This window comes from Drosophila mojavensis, unplaced genomic scaffold, assembly GCF_018153725.1.
Source record: "Drosophila mojavensis isolate 15081-1352.22 unplaced genomic scaffold, ASM1815372v1 contig_136, whole genome shotgun sequence".
Classification (NCBI taxonomy): Eukaryota; Metazoa; Arthropoda; class Insecta; order Diptera; family Drosophilidae; genus Drosophila; species Drosophila mojavensis.
Window position 1 is genome coordinate 23541416 of NW_025318667.1, and position 23830 is coordinate 23565245.

The following is a 23830-nucleotide window of genomic DNA, read 5'->3' on the forward strand; positions in this document are numbered from 1 at the left end:
TTAAAAGTTGTAATTCATTAAGCAAACACCTGAAGACTGTGTGCAAAAATCAGGCAGAGGCAAGGAGAGAGAGAGCGAGAGCGAGTGAGAGAGCGATCAAGCGCCAGGCAGATGTAAAGGTAGGGGCTGAGTGAGTGAGAGGGAGATAAAAAAAAAAAAGAAGGCAGCGCCAGACACTTGACTGACAACCTGTTGATCTTTTGTAGTTTTTGGCGCAGCAATAGACAGACACACACACACACACACACACTTACTATGCATAAAGACAGCGCTGGGCGGACATGTGGCATGCTAATTAGTTGTTTTTGTTGTGCTTGTTGGCGCTGTTGCAAAATACTCAATAACAAAAGTCAGTCAAATGTCAAGAGAAACAAATAAACTAAAAACTTCATCAAATTGCAACAGTTGCAATCATTTTATTTATTTTCCCTTTTGATTTTCTCTTTCTTGATTAAAAAAAAAAAACTCAAATGAAACATAATCTTCTTACGAAAGAACTTATGATGTTTATGAAATATACATATATACAAATATTATACTATCAATAACTATTTATTAACCATATTTTATAGGTAAACCTAGATAATCATTTGAAATGTTTGTGGCATATACTTGCGGGTTTGTTAGTGTTTTATATTTCATCGTCAGCTTACCTGAAACGGAAGAAAGGAAAAAACACATTATTAGTTATATTGTTTTAATAAATATATACTCTATAAAATGTTTGAGAGCAAGCAAGTACTTGACTAAGAGATAATAAGACTAAGACAGACAGAAACGGAAGAAGGAAAGTGAGACACAGATAGAAGGAGACAGAAAGAGATGGGGGAGTAATAAATAGACAGAGAAAGCAGCAGATGTACTAAATTCATATTTACACTTAGTAATATATTCTATATATTCTGTTCCTGTTAAGGAGTAAGACTAACTTTAAGCTTGAATTATTATGAGAATGTCTTATAGACATATTTATAATATATACAAAATATATATGAATTTTAGTCTGTATTTATATATATGGCATGATTTATACTATAAATCCATTTCATAATTATAACGGCCATTCGTGTATGCATATGAACAAGAGATACTACCGTGGCAACAATCTAGCTGGAACTCTGGCTTACTTTGTTGTCACACACACACACACGTGCACTTTCTCTCTTTTTTTTCTATATTCGCTAATACTAACAACGACGACCTTGACAATGCCTTTTGTATGGAGTAAATATGTATGTGCGTATAAAAACAATATATTTATATATATATATGTTTATTTGTTTGACACAATAATATAGATAGATAATAAAATAATAAAGACAAGAAATTATATATACTTTTGTTTGTCAATGCATTGTTTCATGTACAATTTATTTTTTTTTATTTATTTTTTTTTTTTTATTTTATTATTATTTTTTTTTTTTTTTTTTTTTTTTGACTGTTGATAATCAGAATACAAATTAAAACAAAAATTGCAAACAAAATAAAATAAAATAAAAATACAATTGATATGCCTTATTTGCACATGTACAACTATAATATATATAATATATTTTTTATATAATATATATGTATATATTAATGTGTGTGTCTGTTTTTGCTGTTTTGAGGACTACGTCACCGGATGTCAACCAAAAAAAAATATATACATATATTTATATGTATATATACTTATATGTAGTAATTGTCAAGTGCTAACAGCTGATATTGATGCTTCCCATATAGAAATTAAAGAGCATTAAAAAAGTCAACCAAATGAAAATGAAAAGAAATTAGTAAGCATGACGGAATTTGTCTGACTGTGTGTGTGTGTGCGTGTGTGTGTGTGTGTGTGCGTGTGTATTGTTCAGGGTCAACTGAAACAGACACACATACATACATACACATTTCACACATATTTATAGAAACGAGCTTATTTTACATTGCCTTATCTGGCTGACCAGGCGAGAACAACTCCCAAAAACTCAGCAAACCAATAGAAAAACGAACACGAAAACACCAACAACAATTTACAACAACGACAACAACAACCGATCGCACAAGAAAGTAAGAAATTACAAATTTATGGCGCATTCATTGTCATCGACGCGTCGGCTGACTTTTTCTCTCTCGCTCTCGCTCTTCTTGTCTCTCTCTCTCTCTCTGATCTTTGCCATGCATCTGCTCAAGTCTCTCTTTTCTCTGGCTCTATCGCATTCTTCTTCGTTCGATACTCCAGCGACAGCCTCAACCACAGCTTTAATACGGCTTGCAATGAGTCATAACAGCTAAGCAACAACAAAAAACAACAACAACAACAATAAGTCACAATTGTTGGCAACGTCGTCAAGTAGCGCAGTTGAGATCTTGCGTCTCATTATACTCAAACAGAGCTACTCTATAAAAGCATTGAAGAACTATGAGCCAAAAATTGAATGCATGCGCATCTGTTTTATATATATATACATATGTATATAGTATATATATAATTATACTTAATTTACTATAAACTTGAAATACTAACAAGTATCGATACTTTTGCTATACAATTGCATTGCGAGGTATCTTCGTCTGCCACCCTTGCCTAGATCATTCTGACTCGTTTTCACAACTTTGTTTTTGGTGCTGTTTTTATTTCGTTTTCTTTTTAAGTTTTTTGTTTTGTTTTGTTTTGTTTTGTTTTTGTAGTCAATTGCCGTAGCGTTGCCGTTGCCGCTCGATCAACCTTTGCAAATGACCCAAATTTGGCGCAATATTCACAATCGCTTCGACTCCAACTTCGACTGCGACTGCGACTGCGACTTCGATTTCGATTTCGACTCCAACTTGGACTTCGACTTCGACTGAGGCTTGGAACTTGGCACTTGGCGCACTTGTCGTGCAGCAGCAGTTGAGCGCGTTGTTTGGTATTTGGGTTTATTGGGGTTCGCTTGGGTCTCTTGAACTGCGTTTTTCTTCTCTCTCTTTCTTTCTTTCCACTGGCTACACTTACAATAGGAATTCTAGTTCTGTGACGCTATACGTGACGCATAGCAGGGGATGCTCAAAGATAGATGATCATTATCAACGGACTTGAGTAACTTTTGCATATTTCCTATCTACTCCATATTGTTAGCTTTGATAAACATATCTGTTAGTTAGGAATGCAATGTCAAATATGTACTTTTTGATATGATAATATATATATTTTTTTCTTATCTACATAATATTGTTATTTTAGCACTAAACTCTCTGGTCCAGCATTCAGTATTCAGTCGCATGTACACAGCTGTAGCGGAATCTTATTGACATTGCCATACTCTATAATAACAGAAAGCTGCATAGAAGCAATGGGAGCAATCCTAAAACGTTTGTCTGACAAGAAAGTCTTGAAAATTGGAATATATTCATTCATATTGAGATATTGTGCTGTACACAAGAATATCTATATAGTCGAGTCCCGAATATTCGAAATGGCAAGGGAATTAATTTTTTTTTCTCGACTTACACAGAAATTTAAATTATCAAGAACGATTTTTTCAAGGGGTTGGATTTTTTTTTAATTTATCGCGATTTCCGATTTAGCGGAGTACAAATTATCGAGACTCAACTGTATATATGTATATATATATATATATATACCGTATATCAACTCTCAAGCAGTTTGAATAACAGCGTTTCCGTTACTAACTATAGCATTTCGTGGTCTGCCACGCCCCTCGTGGGAGCTGAAGTACAGTGTTAGCACTTTATCAGACAAAAATGCCAACGAGTAAATCTTTCATATTACAAGCCCCTTTCTTTCTCTGGCTTAAGTTCGGCTAACCAATATACTCATTTTAGTCGATGAACGAGCATCAAATAAAGGGTATTCACCCTTCAGCATGGGTAGCTTTCGCAGTTAGGCGCTTTTGGTGTGGTTAGCCATGTTGTTTCGACTTATTGCTCAGCGGCTCAGTGGCTCATACAAAATTCTGTTACAGTTTCAATATTGTTGTTGTTGTTGTTGCTGTAGTTGTAACTAATTGAAAGTTAATTTGCACATGAATGCAACTGTGAAACTTTAAAGGTACGCTTTGAATGTTAAATTGGCTTGATTTGAGTTTTTTTTTTGTTGTTGTTGTTTTTCGACTGGTTTTGCTGTCTGTTTACTGTTTGTTTAGCACTTTTACTTTTTCAATTTCATTTGCAATTATTTTGGTCAACTGCTACAGCGGCTGCCCTTCACCCAATCGAAGGTTGTGTGGTGTCTAAACCTTAGCCACGCCCCCTCATGTCTGCCTGCCTGCCTGCCCGCCTCTCCACACAAGCTCTTGTTTCGACATGGCCGTCGATTTGTCGACTTGTTGTTAACTAGATTTCACCTTTAATGTTATTTGGGTTTATGCATTCAGCTGAAATTTCGTATGCAACAGCAGTAAGAGCTACTGCTACAGCCTGACAGAAAAGAAGGTAAGAAATTTTTGTTAGCCACGATTGATAGACAGCCGCAATTTATTTGTTTTAAGAGAGATTTTTTTTTCTTGCTTGTAGTAGCAAGTATCTATATACCATATAGTTATATGTACATATAAGTGCATCTATAAACTGATTTAAGCGGATATTCCAAGCCAGCCAGATTCAGCTAATCACAGCTTTCAGCTAGAAATATTCAGCTTTCATCCGTTTCCACCCACTTTCCACTAGTGCGAATTTTCGCAAGCTAAAATAAGCAGATTTTTGAATAATGTTAAGGTGTTAACATTTTCTCCTATTATTAAAGGTATATTTACAGAATGCATATTTAAAGGTAAAGCCGTTAGCATATACTCTTATTATATTTATAGAAAGAATTGCCAAATCGTGAACGTCTTCGCTTAATGTTATTAATAAATTTTCAGAATGTTAAGTCATTAACATATGCGCTGATTATTATTGACATATTTACAATACGAATGTCGTCCAAAGACTGTCCTATGCTGCCTTTGGCTTATGCAAAACAGTTAGTGGGTCAGAGGAAAAAATATAAAATAGCTACCAAATGTGGTCAGACATGCCAGACATTATCACACGAGACAACAACAATAAACACACAGAGATATTAAAAGCTTTTTTCTCCATTTATTAAATTTTTTGTTTTTAGGTTTCTGCAGAGCGAAATTTGGATTTTTTTTTTCAGTTAGTTAATTGACTTTGTCTTTATATGGCCAAGATTGAATATCTAAACTGACATTACCTACGCGCGCGCGTCCATTTCAGATGCAGCATACAGACATGCCTACATATACCTAGGTCTTACATACATACAGACATACATACATACATATTCATACATACACATATGCTTAAATAGAGTTGCCTTTTGGCTATGAGCAAACAATCTACGCCCATACAGACGAGCGTGGCTGGTGTGTGTGTGTGTGTGTGTGTTTGCCGTTTCTGTTTCTTTTTGATGTTTGCCAAGGATTTACCTAATTCAGTTTTTGGCATATGTACACACATGTGTGTACATACGACGTATATGCACACAAACATGCAGATTATAATTAAAAAGTAAACATTAATCATAATAAATTGGCTTGAATATACATATAATACCCTGTGATTATTTATGAAATTAAAAATGAGTTATATCTGCATATATATCGTATAATAATCTCTTGTATATATCGTAACATTATCAAGTCTTTTGTAAGACTTCCGCCCATGCCTGAGTATCTTTTAGTCGAGCATTACCCTTTAAAACTCTCACTTTTCTATTTACCATTGATATCGGCGTAACTCTCATGGTACAGTTTAAATAATCTCTATTTTTATATACAACAAAAGTCAGGGGCATTTCGATACCGTGACATCAGCTCCATGCCCAAACTAGGGCAATCTTTTGTGATCGTTCTTGCTGTGGATATTGTGTGTGCAGCCAACCAAAAGTAGCGATATAGAAAATGATATACATATATGTATATACACACAGATTTATATATATTTTATATATTTTTATATTACAAGCATGTATTTTGAAAAGATATGCGATTCTTTGAGCCATTCCCTGATCTGATGGCGGCATGATCTCATATATAAATTGTTTTCCTATAACAAACAATTTGATGCCATTAAAAAACATCCATTATAAAAGGTACGTAACGGTTCGATATGGCTAACTCAACTCGCCTTGGCACACGTTCAGTATACCCATTCTCAGTGAATAAGGGGTATCAAAACCAATAATTTTTGTAACAAAAACTTAGATACTATGATAAGTAAGAAACTCTATAAAAAGTACATAAAATGTATATTTATGACCATTTATGGCTCATAGTATATATTCTACCATACAAATAGATCTATTTTCAGCCAGCCAGAAAAAACAGCTAAAATAAACTGCAAATTTGATAGAAGATAAAAGATCTTTGAGGAAGTTGCTTAACATAAATCACTTAAATTCGTTTCAAAAGATCTATAACAAAATCTGAAATAGTTCTCGACTTCCAAAGAGAAACATCGCTAACAAATTATAGGTTTACGCACACACTCATACATAGTTTGATGATCTATATAAAAAAAAAAAAAAAAAACACAAGTGTTGAACATTGTAAATATTGAACAGCATTTCAAATGCAATCCACACAAATATCAATAAAAACTATGCCCAAAATCCGAGCAATATTTTCGGTATTGAACTATAAATAGCAATAGGAGCGCATGTTCACCTGGATGAAGCAAGTACCTGTTAGACACTAGTCACCCACCAGATAAACCGCAAAACAATTCTCTAAAATATATGAACAATAGCACAAATATATGTATATATTTATGTATATAGATGTATTTAAGTTTTTTTTTTTTGGCTCAAAGTGTGATAAAAGAATGCCGCCAAGAGATGTATAGGTGTATGTGTGTGAGTGGTGCTATATCATATCATGGCATAACGCTAAACACTTGGTACACATTGGGAAAAAATCTATGAAGCGTACGAACTGAAAAGAATTTCACGTCTGCTCAAAAACCATTTGGTCAGAGGCGCTGCTGCTGCTGCTGCTGCTCTAGGCAGACCCGGAGACGGCAGCAGTGGTTGCCGCTGTTACTGCTGCTGCTGCTGCTTCTCTTGTTGTTGTTGTTGTTGTTGCCACACACATTTTGCGCCAAATTTGAGTCGAAACACATGCATGCAGCTATACCCGCCGCTCGCCTGCCAGCCGCATATTTAAATTTAGTTTAGATATTCTCGCATCTTTGTGGGCATACCCCCTAATACTCTTCCCAAAGAGTGGGTATATATGTATATTTACATATTTATTGTTTATACTTATATTTATATTCATAGTCATAGTCATATTCATATTCATATTCATACTCATATTCATACTCATATTCATACTCATATTCATATTCATATTCATATTCATATTCATATTCATATTCATATTCATATTCATATTCATATTCATATTCATATTCATATTCATATTCATATTCATATTCATACTCATACTCATATTCATACTCATATTCATACTCATATTCATATTCATATTCATACTCATATTCATACTCATATTCATATTCATATTCATATTCATATTCATATTCATATTCATATTCATACTCATATTCATACTCATATTCATACTCATATTCATACTCATATTCATATTCATATTCATATTCATATTCATATTCATACTCATACTCATATTCATACTCATATTCATACTCATATTCATATTCATATTCATATTCATATTCATATTCATATTCATATTCATACTCATATTCATATTCATATTCATATTAATATTTTTGATATTTTATTTACATTTTGATTTTTTAGTATTCTCAAATTACAGGGTATTTATCTACTAAATATTATTTCTATTAATTTTCTGTTCCGATATTTGAACAAAGTAATATGAAATATCTATAAAAAAAATTATTTCAATCTATTTTTTATATATATTTATATATCATTTTTTTTTTTTCATTTGTTTTTATTTTGCGCTGTTTATGTGTGTGTGTGTGTGTGTTTTTTTTTTTTTATAATGTGTCTGCATATAAAGAAATGGGAAAGTTTTTGTTGTTAAATTGCGCTGCCTTCATTTGCACTAATTTAAAAAATAAAGAAGGTAAATTTCATTTGTTATTGTTTTTGTTGTTGTTGTTGTTGCTGCTGCTATTGTTGTTGTTGTTCTTGCTAAGAAACGGAAATATGGCCATTGAAGACTGTTGTAGTTTTTTTTTCTGCTGTCTATTTTTTGGTTTTTGTTTGATATCATTGTTGGAGAGCAGACGAAGGCCGTACCGTTACTTATATGAAGTGCTAATTGTTAAAACACTTGAGGAAATTTAGTTTGTTTTATTTGCATGGGCTGTGCGTGTATATGTGTATATAATATATCTGCATGTGTGTGTGTTGCTTAGCGTGTCTTTTTTCTTTCCTACTGACGTCAATTTCATTGGGATTTTTTCGTAGCTTTACGATATAGCGATTGCACTTTAGATCAGATCAAAACCCAAATTTCTTTGTTTCAATTTAATTTTTTTATGGTTGAAGTGTCTTATAAGTATATTATTATACTCATCAATGAAAGTGAAATGAGTATATTGGTTTTGTGCAATGCTGAAACTGAAATATATGTATTATATACAGATACAATTCTCAAATGGAATCGAGGCCAATTGAAATGTACTATGATTAGCTTTCTTTTCTCTCAGAACATTATTGCAAAATATTTCGTATTTAATATTTATTTATTAGTTATTTTCCTAGGCTTTAATTTATTTATTTTTCATTTTCATTCTGAAAGTCAATGCTACAGAAGAGAATCATTTCACACTCCACAAGAAATATTGTAAATCAGGGACAAAAACATATGTTTTTGACATGTTTTACACAAGATTTTCTAAACTTTCTATTGATATTATTATGATAAAAGCAGAAAATGAAAGTGAAGCACGAATAAAAAACAAAAATAATAATAACAATAATAAACAAAATTTAAAAACGTTGTTGTTTTTGGGAAAGTTCTAAAGATGTTGACAAGTTGCATAAATAGGTAGACAAAGCGAGACAGAGAGAGATAGAGAAGGTGCAGAGAGAGAGCAAGAGAGGAGAAGCCAGTGTTAATATCGCAACGTTGATAAATCCGCAATTCGAATGCGCAGACATCAACAAAATCAAAATGTATAGAAAATACAGAAAGAAAAAAAAGAAACACAAATACATACATATTTATACAAAAGAAAAATATTAAATATAAATATAAAAAAAAAAAAAAAAAGTGGGTATGAAAATAAAGAAAGATATCGGTGAAAACTTTGCATTTTGTGCAATGGCACGTATTGGGATAAAACAGCGTGCAGAAGCAGTGTGTGTGTGTTGGGGGAGGGGGGAGGAAGGGGGGGTTGGCAGAGGCGTGTCCAAAGAGGGGCGTTGGCAGGGCTGATGCACGCAGAAGGGGTAACATGGAGCTGGCGCACCCACGTTGCGGCGATGCTGCGGCACTGGCACGTGTGTGTGTATGTGTGCGTGTGTGTGTGAGCAACTGCACTTGCGATTATCAGACACACACACACACACAGTGACTGGGTAAGTATGTGTAGGTGTGCGTGTGTGTGGCTGGAGTTCGTGATGAAAGCAAGCTGAGAGAAATAAATAAATACGCGACAAAATACAAATAAGAGGCTGCTGTCACACACACACACACATAGAGAGAGAGACACATATGTACACTATATACTTATATTACAGTTATACACTAGTTGTGCACACAAGCCATAAGTTTGCATTATTCATGCTTTTGCCTTTAACAAATGTCTCTTAATATATATATATATATGTACATATATAGTATATATATTTCTACAGCCCGAGCCAACATTGAGTGAACTTTACTCAGTAATAAAATTAATGAAATTAATGCATTAATATTAAATGTAATTATTATTATTATAGTTTTTTGCGCTACAAAAGCGACAAGAATTTTGCTTTGGCTATATTTCGACTTTAATGCGATATTATCAATATATATTTATCGATCAAAATTATTTAAAAAATTCTTTATGCATGTAAATTTATTGTAATTGAAAATGTCAATCAAGGAATATTGATGTTGAATTGATTCTATTGTGATTTATATCTAATATATCTTTATGTGATTTATTTATAATACTTCAAGCACTTTTTACAATACATCCAAAATTCGAAAAGCCTTTAAATAATTTCTTAACAAGCCCAATCAATCTCTTCGATTCCAAAATGGCAACATATCTCGTAATCGCCTCAATGAAAATTGATCACATTATCTATATAGTCCAAAACATACGTAATATCTTAAGAGCACTAATGACGTACTTTAGGAATAAACAAAATAATCAACAAAATATGTTCACATATACATATATATACTTGTGCACATGTACAAATTAATTAAAACGCTTGCAATCTATTAAGATATTACACTTAGAAACCTGTCAATTTGAAGTGTTGTACAGAAACTCGTTTCGAGTCTTGTATTTCGAACAAATTTTTGCATGATTCAGGTTTGAGGAAGTTTGAGCATGTGAGGAGCTCAATCAAGTTTATTGATATCAAGCTCATTCATTATCATATGTTCATCATTTATAAATACTGTATTGTTTAAAGCTAACACGCGTTTACCAACACTAACAACAATTTGTAATATTTTCTTTGTTAATATTTGATCCCAAGGAACTTTAGCCCATTTGTTCTTCATACAACAAGCACGTTTACCAACACTGTTATATTCTACATTTTGTCTACTCAAAGAAAGACCAATTTCCGCTCCATGTAACAAACCTGTAGATATTCATTCACGTTTTCTTTATATATATATATACCGATTGGGCTCAATCTAGTACAAAAAGTTCAACAAGTAAGCACCCTGGTTTACCAACACTGACAAATGTCTTATTTTCATATATAGTATGGCTCTCCATGCGTAGCTCCGCAATATTCTTTTTGCATTGCATAATTGCTCTAATTTATTTCTACATATTTATGTATGTATATAACATATTGAAATATTGATTCGTTTTTGCATTTGCGTCAGAGCCCTTTATCGGAATTTTTGAAATTCATGCTTTTGTTATTTTTAACAATTGATTTTTGTATACTTAAATATACATTTCTGCGCTTGTTGTTATTATAAATTTTCAACTTTTTTTTTTTTTTTTTTTGTTTTCTTTCAATTCAATTCATTTCATTTCATCTCAAGTGCTGAAACATTCATTCATTGGCACGAACTGCACGCATCTGTTGGCCATATCATATTATTTACCAATTGACCAATTATTAATAAAAATATTTCAAGCGAGCCCACAGAATTGTTGCGCTTATTTCGACATTTTGGATAAATATCACAAAATTAACAACAACAACAACAACAACAACAGCAGCAGCAACACAATAGTTTCTAAATTCACAAATGACAATGGCAACAACAGCAACAATTTTACAAGCAACAAAACGTTCAAGTTACAACTTACAACATGGTGAAAGATGTAAAGTACAAATTCCCAGAGATCTGTTGTTCAGTCTCTCTCCCTGGCCCGGTCTCTTCCACGCCCACCCCACCTCTCTCACTCTCTGTGTGTGTTGTGTGTATATCTTATGCGGAAATGTTATTCGCTGTTTACAAGAAAATTGTTTTAACATTTTGTTGTTGTGTGCATCTTTCCCCTTTATATATATATATACGAATATATTTGTATATGTGTATATATAAATTTTTTAAGTACATGCCCTTTATGGAAGCTGTAAATTACACAAGCCAACCGAATTTAGTAACCGAGAAAACTTTTTCGAAGGTTTTCCATCAGCTGCCCATTCGAATCGAAATTAGATTTTCGAGCTATTCTAAATGAAAGTGGCAATTTGAGACTTATCAATTTGAGTTATTCAAATTTACATCGAAGTATATTCTGTTAGCCTGCTCTGAATATAGTTGAACTATAAAGTATGATTCTCGGTAGTTAAGTTTAATCAAAGTTTATTCACATGTGTTATTCTTGCGTTTAAATTTAGGATTTTTATCATATTTGAAATACCGTTAGCCGTGTTATCAATAACACCAAATACCAATTAACAGCTGTACAGCTGCTTTTGAAAGCTTGAATCATTTCAGCTATGTTACTTGTGGAATTATAATAGAAACAACAACAGACGAAATACTTTTGTACTTTAGATATAGAAAATTCAAAGAACAAAAAAAGGTTATAATTATAATTATGAAACTATTTATATATATATATAAATATACACAAATTGCTTTCATTTTCTTTACTTAACTTTACTTAAACATATTTATATATTTATAATAATTAATATGACTTATAATAATACTTAACTTTACTTAAACATATTTATATATTTATAATAATTAATATGAGAGTGCCCATTGTTTTCATGCCAAATCTACTCGATCTATAGAGTACCTTTCTGTCGACTTGCTTAGTTATCTTCTCTGTTTCATTTCTTCAAATTATTTTTACTGGCTTTTCGCATATGGTTTACGAAATCGTATTTGGATATTACACGGTCTAAGCCCTCATGCTCAAAGTGTATATGCATGTGTGTGTGTGTGTGTGTGTGTGTGTGTGTGTGTGTGTGTGTGTGTGTGTGTGTGTGTGTGTGTGTGTGTGTGTGTGTGTGTGTGTGTGTGTGTGTGTGTGTGTGTGTGTGTGTGTGTGTGTGTGTGTGTGTGTGTGTGTGTGTGTGTGTGTGTGTGTGTGTGTGTGTGTGTGTGTGTGTGTGTGTGTGTGTACACCTCTACTTTTTGACAAACCGACTAAGTGACTGAGTAAGTGAGAGTTATGCCAGACGCAATCTGTGTTCGTATGTCACAATTAGCCGCCGCTCTGCACTGACTGTAAAAATAATTTTTTGTGTTGTGTGTTTTGGTAGTCATGCAAATGTCATCGCATTTGTATAATAAATTAAATTGATGTTGTTGTGGTTGTTGTTGTTGTTGTAGAGATTACAAAACAACAACAACAACTACTACTACTACTACTACTACTACTACTACAACAACCACATCTATAATTAAGTAGTTAACTAGTTAGCTATTTGCCGCGTTACTTGTTTGGTAAGTTGATTATAGACTTTGAGCACACGAAGCAAAAACTTGCTCGCTCCAATTGTCGCTGATTTGCGAACGATTAAAAATTAACAAAACTGAAGAAAACAAAAATGAATCAAACTTAATTGCAGAATATTCATATATACATATTAAAATATGGTCTTGCCAAGGAATATAAATAAACAAGTTAAGTACAAGTCTGAATTATCATAATGATAACGATCTAAACACGATTTGCCATAATAATAGCCGTCCCTATGCGGGGCTCGGGGTATCTGCTAGTCTAGCACTCCCGACCACACACACACTTACTTGTCTCACATTTAAAGGCTAATTGGTGCATCTAAAATCTTTAATCCTTTACTCTGTCTCTCTAAATTCAAACTCTGCAATGAGATTATCTAGCTTCATCCATGATCTAAACAGAAACTGCAAGTATAATAATTCTAGGTATCTTCTAGTCGAGTACTCCCGAGCAAAGCACTCTTATTTGATGTTGACAAACAGTTAGGGTATCTGGCACGTTTACTACCTCCACTCATATTCCAATTCAGCCCTTTAAAGCTCGCGACTCTCGCTCTCTCTCTCTCTTTCTCTTTCTCTCTACGAGCTCCAACTTTGTGATGAATCGAGATATTTGATCCTATAATAAACATTGTACAAAATACATTTCATGCATCGACTGCTATAGCCACACACACACACATATATAAACTTGCTACGTTTTTCAGGGCGTGCATTTGTCGTCTACAATTACCACGCCCCGAAAGCCGCTTGGGTCACTGGGGACAAACAAATATATTTTATACGTTTTAATTGCAACAAATCGGCTTAAGACAACTTTGCCGGCTCGGCGCGTGTATTGGGTGTGTTGACCATGCCCAAGACAGTAAACCACTCTGGGGCCAAGGACAAGGCAAAGGGTTTAGCGTTCTTATTGTTGACATCAGTTTGCAACAACTGCAACAATTATAATACCCTATACACATTGAAATATGCTATTATACATGGGTGTGTAACAGGCGAATGAATAGGTCTCGCCCTATCTGCCTATAATAGAAATATACTCCTCTATGTAGTCAGCATTATAGTCAGTTTGCCATCAAAGCTAGCAGCCTAAATTGTCTAAAATCGATAATTATCGATATACAAATTTGCTTCTTTGTCAGATAATATTGAAGGGATTCGAAGAGTAAAAGGTCAGCCTTGATTGCAGGATATCTGGTAGTCCAAGTCTAGAGTGCATTTATTTCTTTTCTCTGTTAAGGTTTTTATGTCTGATAGATATGTATATATACATAGTTTATATGTACATATATTTTTGTTTTATCATTTCACTCCGTTCATTGTACGTTGCGTGGCCGCCAGAGATTGTGGAGTCATATGGTTTTTCTTGTTATTTGGCTTTTAATATTTATGAGCCGGAGTCTTTTGGATGCCACTAAAGATGATAATGTTGTTGATCATCATCATCATGGGATGACTAACACACAAGATCAACAGCAACAGCCAACAGCCAACAGCCAACAGGCAACAGCATCAACTTCATTATGATCGAGCAGGTGAAGCTTAACTATGCCCGGCCAGACTCAACTCTTTCTCACCTCTCTTTCTCCACATCTTTCTCTAAATAAGTATGTCTGTCTGTCTGCCTGTTCGTCCGTCTAAAGCATTTGTCACTTTCACATTAAAAGAAGTTTGTTTGCCGCTCTTGGCTCAGCTTTTTGATTAGCTTTTAGTGGCGGCCTTTGTTTTAATGCCTTTTGCAAAGAGTGCATCATTAACAATGCGAAGCTGACGTCGAGTTCAGAGAAATAGAGAGATATACTTATATGTGTGTCTAGGCAGAGCTTTAATCTAATCGAAAGTGTAATAATATTATCAGCGCAAAAATAAGAATATAGAAACAATAAACCTATCTTATCAGAAATTTCAAGTTTTTAAGATCATTGTAAATAGCATAATGTAATTTATAAGATTTTATTATTGCACATTTTTTTTTTTTTTTAGGTAAACAACTTATTAAAAAATAAGAAAGAAATGCTACAAATTGATTGATTACATATATCTTTGATTTATATCTTGATTTTAGCCAAGTTTAAAATTCTGTTAAACACTATAAATAATTTTTTTAAAATATATGTCAATTCGCATATTCTTTGATATAGATACTGGATACTGTAGTAAAATGTTTAGTAAGTTTGCATAAAAAAAAATATATAGACAAGAAAAAAAAGCTAGAAAATTTTCTTGTTTCTTTCGACGCGTGTTCGAGCGCCTATCAATTCCTAATTTTATGCCAAACATTGACTAACGAATTTATTTGACTTTTATAGAAAGATGAAACGTTTTCGAATAGGAAGGGTGAAAAAAATTTTAAAAGTTTAATGAATTTATAGAAGACATTTGTTTTTTTGGCAGCGCTCTAAAAACAATTATACATTTATTATACTCGCTCAGCACAAAGTGAGAAGAGTATATTAGAAATACTATTGAAGGAAGTTTAGACATATATGGAATCTAAACTATGTTATATACTCAAGTAGGGTTATTTCAATTTTTCATTGTATAACATCTGGTATAACAGAAATGTTACATTTTATGCTGCTAGAGAACTGACATCTGTTATATATGGTTTGGATACTGGACCAAATCGTCTATAATTTAATACTTCATTTACGTTTCAATTAAAAACTTTTAACTTTTAAACTTTTGTCTATTACTAATCAAATTTCTGCTATATCGAATGTATTTTAGTTGAGAAAAAAAAGTAACAGCTTGAACTGAATTCGAAGCTGTTAGCTAGGAAGATATTTCAACTATTTTAGGATCTTGAACGTGTCAATTATGCCTCAGCTGCAAAATTCTTTTGCTATTGTTAATTTCCATTGATTTGCTTAACTTCAAATGAATCTCATTGCGCATTCGCTGGGCATCTTTTTGCTTTCGTCAATTCGTTATTGGCTTTGGTTCTTGGTAGCCAAGGGCTGGCTGGCTGTCAACTTCAAAAGCGAAAAGTAAAAAGCGAAAAAAAAACAAACGTTTTTTATCGCTTCGCAGAAGCTACTTCTTCGAGTTGTTGTTGCTATTGTTGTTGTTGTTGCTGTTGTAGCTGTTGTTGTTGCTGTTGTTGTTGTTGTTGTTGTTTTTAGGCAAGCTAAGCGTCTCACTTTGAATGGAATTATTTTGTACACAATTTAGTTTTGGGTTGCCTTTAATGCCTAGAACTTTGTTAAGTTGAAGATTGTAATTATCTTATCTTTCAAATGAGATTACATTATTTATATGCATGTGTGTGTGTCCGTGTATGTATTTACTTTGCTACTCGTTTCAGAACAGAATACAAAATTGCAAACAGTTTGTCCAAAAAGGTTTTGCGGACCTGCCATAAAAACCAAAAGTCTTTTTGTCGCTATGACAGAAACATAAATAATGCTGCCGCAAGGCAAATGAAACTCTTTAAGCTCAAGTGATACGACTGTGCAAGTGCGAAATTCGATAAGTGCAAAAATTAAACACAAATATATATATATATATATATATATATATATAAATTCACATTTAAACATTTATACATATATATCATGGATGTGTTCAAGTACTTGGTGTTTGCATTTGCATTCGTATCTGTATTTGTATGTGGAGCAGGCGTTCGAGTAAATATTTAACCTGGCTTTTCTTTGCCAAGCACTGAATATCAATCGCTTGGGCTTGCGCTGTGGCATTTCGCTTTCAGGTGCTAACTTATCGAGTCGCATTTAAGACTGATTGTTAATGATGATAGCCTAAGTGTGTCTTATCGATAACTAAAATAGAATTGCATTACGTAATCATAGAGTTCAAGCCAACTTTACACATGTCACATGCACAATAATTTCACGAATCGATAAGTATCGATCAATGACAATAAAAACACATATTGAATACAGCTCAAAGCCATAAATCATAATAAATATCAATAATCTTTAGTATATAGCTATCAGATTGAAGATAAGTATGTCTATACAGCTTATGCCTCTAAAGACATTTATCGATTACTTTCAGTGAAAAATGCTAATAGCTGTAATATATCGTTTCTTTGTGAATTTCACTAGCAAATAAAAAAAAATATGTAGACAATAAATAATTGTATATATACATTGAGTATATATCCACTCGCACTCTCGGTACTCTCGGTACTCTCAGTACTCTCGGCACCTTCAAAATTAACCAATTCACAAAAAACGATGAGCCAAACAATCGCTTTGCGTGTCTGTCGCACACTTTAGATAGCTGTGCCCCAAAACCAAGCCAAAGCAACAGGTAAAAAGAAAACGAAAGAAACGCCACATATACGCGATTTGTCAGGTGTGGGTAGCAAACTTAATAAACTCACAGAAAAAAAAAAACAATGAAGAAGACAAATAGCCGAGCACTCTACTCGAAAGTGCACGACCAAAAGATAGCAAACGCACGTCGCAAGCTGCAAGTAACGGTGTTTCTTCTTATGTGGGATCAGAGCCAACTCCGAAACTATAAGCTATTTAGAGTTCTTGAAAGTTAAACCAAAATTCTAGCTTTGCTAAATGTACCGATAATTTGGTAAAATATATAGAAGCTTGACAGGGGAAAAAATGCATAATTCGAATAGTCGTCTTTTCTAAATCTGTAGAGTATTGCCCAGCGGGTAGCCTTGTTCAACACAATTAACAGTTGCCAGATTTTTGGCAGGTTTTCGTATTCGAAGCCAAAGGCAAACATCTATTACCTATTTTAACAAATCAGTCCCAAAAAAAAAAACAACAACAACGCAGAGCATAGAGAGCAAAGGGTAAAAGTGACTTGGAAAATTGGGAAATTAGGAAATGGGGGTATTTGGGAAGGGGGCTGATCTCGTAATTGTTAATTGACTAATGCACTGATTAGCCTGGCTAAAGAGATACGTACACGCATTTTAGTATCCAATGGGGAGGCCTCATAGTGATCGGAGCCGCGATACCCGCAGTTAGACAATTCGACTGCCAGCTAAAGGTGCGTCATATGCCAAGGGGAGTGTATATGGTGGCGATGGGCCGACGGCGGGGGCCAGAGGAGGTGCGGAGGGGTACAGCGCTTGTCAATCAACAAGCACCGCCACTTCTATGGCTTATCTAAAGTAACTTACGCGCCGCTAATCGATCATTCTGTATTTTGTATCTGTGCGTGTCTTTCTTGCTCGCCTCAGACAGCCAGTGAAAGAGAGCGAGAGAGTGCAAGAAAGCGAAAGAGAGAGAGAGAGAGAGAGAGAGAGAGAGAGAGAGCGGGCGAGAGAGATGAAGAATGTTGTGGCTGCTCTGTAGCTGATAAGCTGCGACGTTTCCAACAGAAACTGGTTTCTTGGCCATGCGGCAGGGGGCGGCAAAAACCGATTTCTCAAGCTGAAAGCCAACAACGAAAAAAAAAAAAAAAAAAACAGCCAAAAACAAAAATCAAAAGTGATCTAGTCAATGATGCTCAAACGAAAGATACCCTCCACTTTATATTTTATGTGTTTATAAATGACTTCTTCTTTCATTGAGCTCACAAAAAAATATATATATATATTAAAGAAATTCTTTAGAAGTTAAGAACAATTTCGCATTCAGTTAACGAAACACCTATATCCATTATTCTTTTCGATCAGATAAAAAGGCAGCATCAATTTGAAGTCAACTGTTTTGCTTTGCATATAATTGCGCAACTTTATGGTTACCCTCGCTTTTATATTTTGTCTCTCTGCTTAGTTTTTTTTTTTTGTTTTTTATTCATTTTTAATTGGCTACAGGGTATAAAAAATCAAATGATTCATACAAAATTCAAATGTAAAAACGATGCGTTGTTTAGTTTCAGCGCCGGATATCACAATACATATATATGCATATACATATTTGTGTGTGTGTATGTGTGTGTAAGTGTGTGTATTGTTGTGTGCATGTATATGGCCAAAAGACCAAAAAAAAAAAACATTGTTGCTTTTGGTGGCCGAAAGATTGATCGCATTTCAAACAAGCCAGGCGATCAAATTTTATGCACACATAACCACAGCGCTGAAAAGCCGTTAACATTTTGCATACACAACACATACACAGACACACACATATACATACGTACATGCACATATTGTTTACATTTATATTAAATTGCTCAGCGTCAGCATTTAGATGATTCGTGAATTCAAACAAGGAGTATATTGATTAGCCAAAGACTTTTGAATAAAATACTCCAATATATCTTCTACTAGTTTTACATCTGTTGACTTCTGTTGACCTGGCCTAGGCGTGATTCACATATTTTATTCAAAAATATAGATATTCTTATATGTATTTATTATATAGTTCTAAAAAAATTATGAATGCGTATGTTGCAGTCGGTTACCCCCTATAGGGATGTACTTATTATACTTTTCTCTTAACTTATTTTTGAGTTTTTGATTTAAAGTCTGCATTTTAGATTTATTTACGAACGTTTTTTATTTTTGTTTCTTTGTTCGCCGCAATTTTAAAACTTTTTTTTATGGGATGCGTAAGTGATTCTTTTTCAGTTTCTTGGCTTAGAGCCTAGAATTCAATTATTAAAGGTTTTTCTTTTTATTGTATCATATTTACTATATTATAATATAATATAATTAATTGTAAAATATTATAAATATTATATTTTATTAACTATTTATTTAAATTTTTTTTACTTTGGGCTATTTAATTCATTTTTATTAAATTAATTTGTATTTAATTTTACTTTTTTATTTATTTATTTTAGATTATTTTATTTTATTTATTTTTTTGCATCGATTATGTTTTATTTTATAATATGAATTATATTATATTATCATATATATCAAATATTTTAAAATTATAATAAAAATTATCATTCCTTAAATATATATAAAAGTATTTAAGACTTTTCAGTTGTACAAGCTAATTAAAATATTTCGGTATACTTTTAATGGTTCTATATGATATAGTATTTCGAATTGGTACTATGCCAAAAGCTGAGAATATATACAAATATAAAGACTAACAACAGTTTGCATACAGAGAGAATGGAGGAGGAGGAGGGAGAGAGAAAAGATTACAGCTATTCATTGTTGATCAACTCCACTGAAGGCAATTACATTAAGCTGGATTTCAGATGAGTAAAAGAGCCTAACCCATTATATAGAAATCGAAATGAATCTCAACAACTAAAAATTCTTTAGATATGAATGGCTGCAGCAGCTTTGCTATTGATCATTCGCGTTAGATAATTTTTGATGAGCTGCTGGTAAAGCCAGCATAATATCATCATTCATATGCAAATGGCTCGGGCTTACGGCCGATCTCAACTCTATTCTATTTTTGCTTGGCCATAAACTAGAACACTTTCGAGAACTGGCTTTTCAGACTCTTTGCCACGCCCAAGAGAACAATTTCTGAAGGTCGCTTTTGATTTTATACATGTATATAAATATATATATATATTTTTTTTGGGTATTTGCATTTGAAACTAGCCTCGGCGTTTGATAACTAAATTTGTATATATATATAACTGATTTGACTGTTTATTTTTGTTTGCTTGGATTTTTTTGTGGTTGCTTTATAATCAAATTTGTCACATTGACCCATATATAGACCTCAACTCGTCAAGTCCAATAACACGGTGTGAGCTCTAGAGTCAAGCATTCGAATCAATGCTTCAAACTATTTACAAAACAAACACACGAATTGAGTTCTCGATGTTGATTTTGCGAATGGCATGTTTACTATACCATATGAATACCCTAACCATTGAATAGTCGACAGGCAAATATGTCTGGGTAAAGTAAATAGGGAATTTTAAGAACATTTAATATTGTTTAAATGTGATTTCACTCTTTGATAACTCCCCTATGCTATAGTAAATATCTATATATCTACCCATCTATAGGGAATCTTCAAGTCGTTATGAGAGCGCCCCCAGTATAGACGACTCTTGCCTGATTCGTATTTACTTGGGGTGTCGCTCTGTCTATTTTGCTGGCGCAAACATGGAAAAGGTGACAAACCTTATGAAGCTGACAAAGCCGAAAACAACAAATGAGCAACAGCTACAAAACGAGTACTCAAAAGGCAAACTGAGCTGAGTGTGTGTGACTGTGTCTGTGTGTGTGTGTAAGTGTGTCTGTGTGTGTGTGTGTGTGTGAGTAAGTTGAAGTAATACAAACTTGGACTTGATTTGCTGTGATTTTGGCATTTTCGTTTAAATGCGTTCAATGGCATTCAAAAGCGTGTGCGAGCTGCCTGCCACCAACTGTGCAACAGGCAAACACTGTTTATGCAACACGAGCTATTAATTGTATATGAGTTGCCATATATGTTTACAGCCACAGCACTGCAATCAGCTAATCAGTCAGTTAATCAACTAGCTCACTTGTCACGAATACATTGTAGTTGGCCAGAATTTACAAGATGAGCTTACTTCAATTACAAAGTATCCGATTATGTCGTATAAACTCTACTTCAATACTCATTCCCGAGTTGAAAGAGAGTATATTAATTTAGTGTATATATATAGCATTGATATATTATATATACATACACCAGCTGGAGGCGTATCAAACATCTGTAAATATTAAACAAATCGTATATTAGCCAATCTTACTCATGTTCCCAAAGCCTTATCGAATTATTTTCTAGCCATTCTACAACAGGTGTATACTTAAGCCTAGCTCATCCATTGCACACAGTAAGTATTGCTTACAGGGTATTTACATGACATTTTGCAGCTGAGCTAACTTTATATGGTCAATGCGTCAATGCGACTCGACTTGTTGCCTTATGGGAAATTGAAATTGAAATCGAAATCCATATCGGAATGGACAGCCCCCCACATTAATGTCAGATAGCGCAGGCCAGGCACATTTTTATTATTACTATGTGCTTACATAATTAGTCGTAGTCAAGGTTAACCTTAACGTTAACTAAATGGTCAACTGCTTGAGGCGTGCTTATCGTACAAAAAAGAAAAAAATGCCAAACACACTTCAATACGATCCCTTGTTCCGATAGCCCAAGTACAGTACCGTGTGCCATAGTATGCAAAAATGCTTGTACTGCACATCGATAAGATTGCCGCAGTCTATCGATATTATATGCACATACATTTATGTAGTGTAAATCTATATATGTATATATACATATATATATATATATATATATATATATATATATATATATATATATATATATATATATATATATATATATATATATATATATATATATATATACAAATAAGCACGATCGCTATCGACTTATTTTTAATCAACTTGAACTTGGACTTGGGTGTGGTCAACCTCTGCGCCATAAATTAGCCGTGAATCACTGAACTGATTGAGAATCGACTGCGGCAATAAATTCGATCAATTCAAATTCACTTTGGACAGTGGAGTGCATGTGGAAGTGCACATAAATAGGGCCTAAACACATATCTTACACTAAACAAAGTTTGGTATAACAATTGATCAAATATTAAGAAAATAAATATCTCATTTCAATATATTTATTTATGTTAGTTAATTTTAGTTTAATAACAACTTCCCTGTACATCAAATCTATGGAGCAACGTTCAGTTGCTCTTCACGAGTGTTTACTGTACATTGTATTTACACCTGAGCACAATCGTAAGACTGTGAAACTTCGAAAACCGCATTGACTTGATCAATAGACATAAAGGTTTTTATGAAAATAGAAAATGTTCACGCAGACCTACACACACACACACACACATAGGAAATGTCAATGTGTGCGTGTGTGTGTAAAGATTTGCATACTACTAGCACCTGGCTGCACCTGTTACTGCTGCTGCTATTATTGTTGCTGCAATGCAATTGTTTTGTATTTTTAGTGCAACAACAACAAAACCGAACAATAAACATGCAATCGGTTCTCGATAAATAAATTACACATACATACATACCCATACATGTGTATGCATGTAAATCTAGCTGCACACACACACATGTATATGCATATATCTGTGACAAGAGGAACAGTACAAAAGAGTGAAACTGCCGTTAAAATGTACACGCTAAAAATTGATTATATGTGCGCTCGCTCTCCCTCTCCAGCTCCCCCTCTCACTGTCTTTATCGTTCTCTATTGCACTTGCCGCCCCTCTTTCTTCTATAACTACTTGGGAATTGTTGCTTTTGTATTGTTTGTTGCTTTTATTTGCGCTACTGGTTGACCTTGACAGGCATCGACAAACACACAAATACACACACACACGCATACAAGCACATACACGAACACAGAGCGACACAGCGAGCGAGCGCATTCTCACGCACGAGAGCGCACGTTCGCTTCACTAGCAGCTCGAAGAGGCGCGCGAGCAAGAGCGAGAGGGCGAGTGTAACATTTAAAGGTTTACCATTACCATACGTAGTATGCGTGTGTGTACTCACCTTTTGCGGCACTCATTAGATCTTTAACCTCTTTGATAATGCGCTTGATCTGTTGACTAGTGTGATCCAATTCCTTTTCGTGACGATTCAAATTATCACGAAACTCGGGACTATCGACGATGCATTCCTCAAACTCCAAGGGCTCCAGGCCGCGGCGTATGTCTTTGCCGCCGCCCATTTTTGTTGTTTTTGTTTTTACTTTTGATGCTGTTATTGTTGCTGTTGTTGTTGACTTTGCTGCTGTGCTGCTGCTGAAATTTGTTTTATGCTTAATCTTATTGTTGATATTGTTGTTGATGTTGTTGTTGATGCTGCTGCTGTTAGGATTGCTGTTGTTGTTGTTGATATTGATTTGGGAGGCGTTTGAATTGCTGCG

The 23830-nt window shown here is 33.8% G+C and overlaps 1 protein-coding gene across 2 annotated transcripts in view; it reads right to left on the bottom strand.

Annotated features, from left to right (window-relative positions):
- LOC6584554 (rho GTPase-activating protein 26) overlaps positions 1 to 23706 on the bottom strand; it is a 62052-nt gene extending 38346 nt beyond the window's left edge. For both annotated transcript variants that reach the window (XM_002010173.4, XM_015161276.3), the window contains exon 1: positions 23455 to 23706. In XM_002010173.4, the coding sequence (XP_002010209.2) occupies positions 23455 to 23632 (178 nt within the window). In that variant the 5' untranslated portion in view covers positions 23633 to 23706. The remainder of the gene's footprint in view (positions 1 to 23454) is intronic.
- Positions 23707 to 23830: the final 124 nt, after the last annotated feature.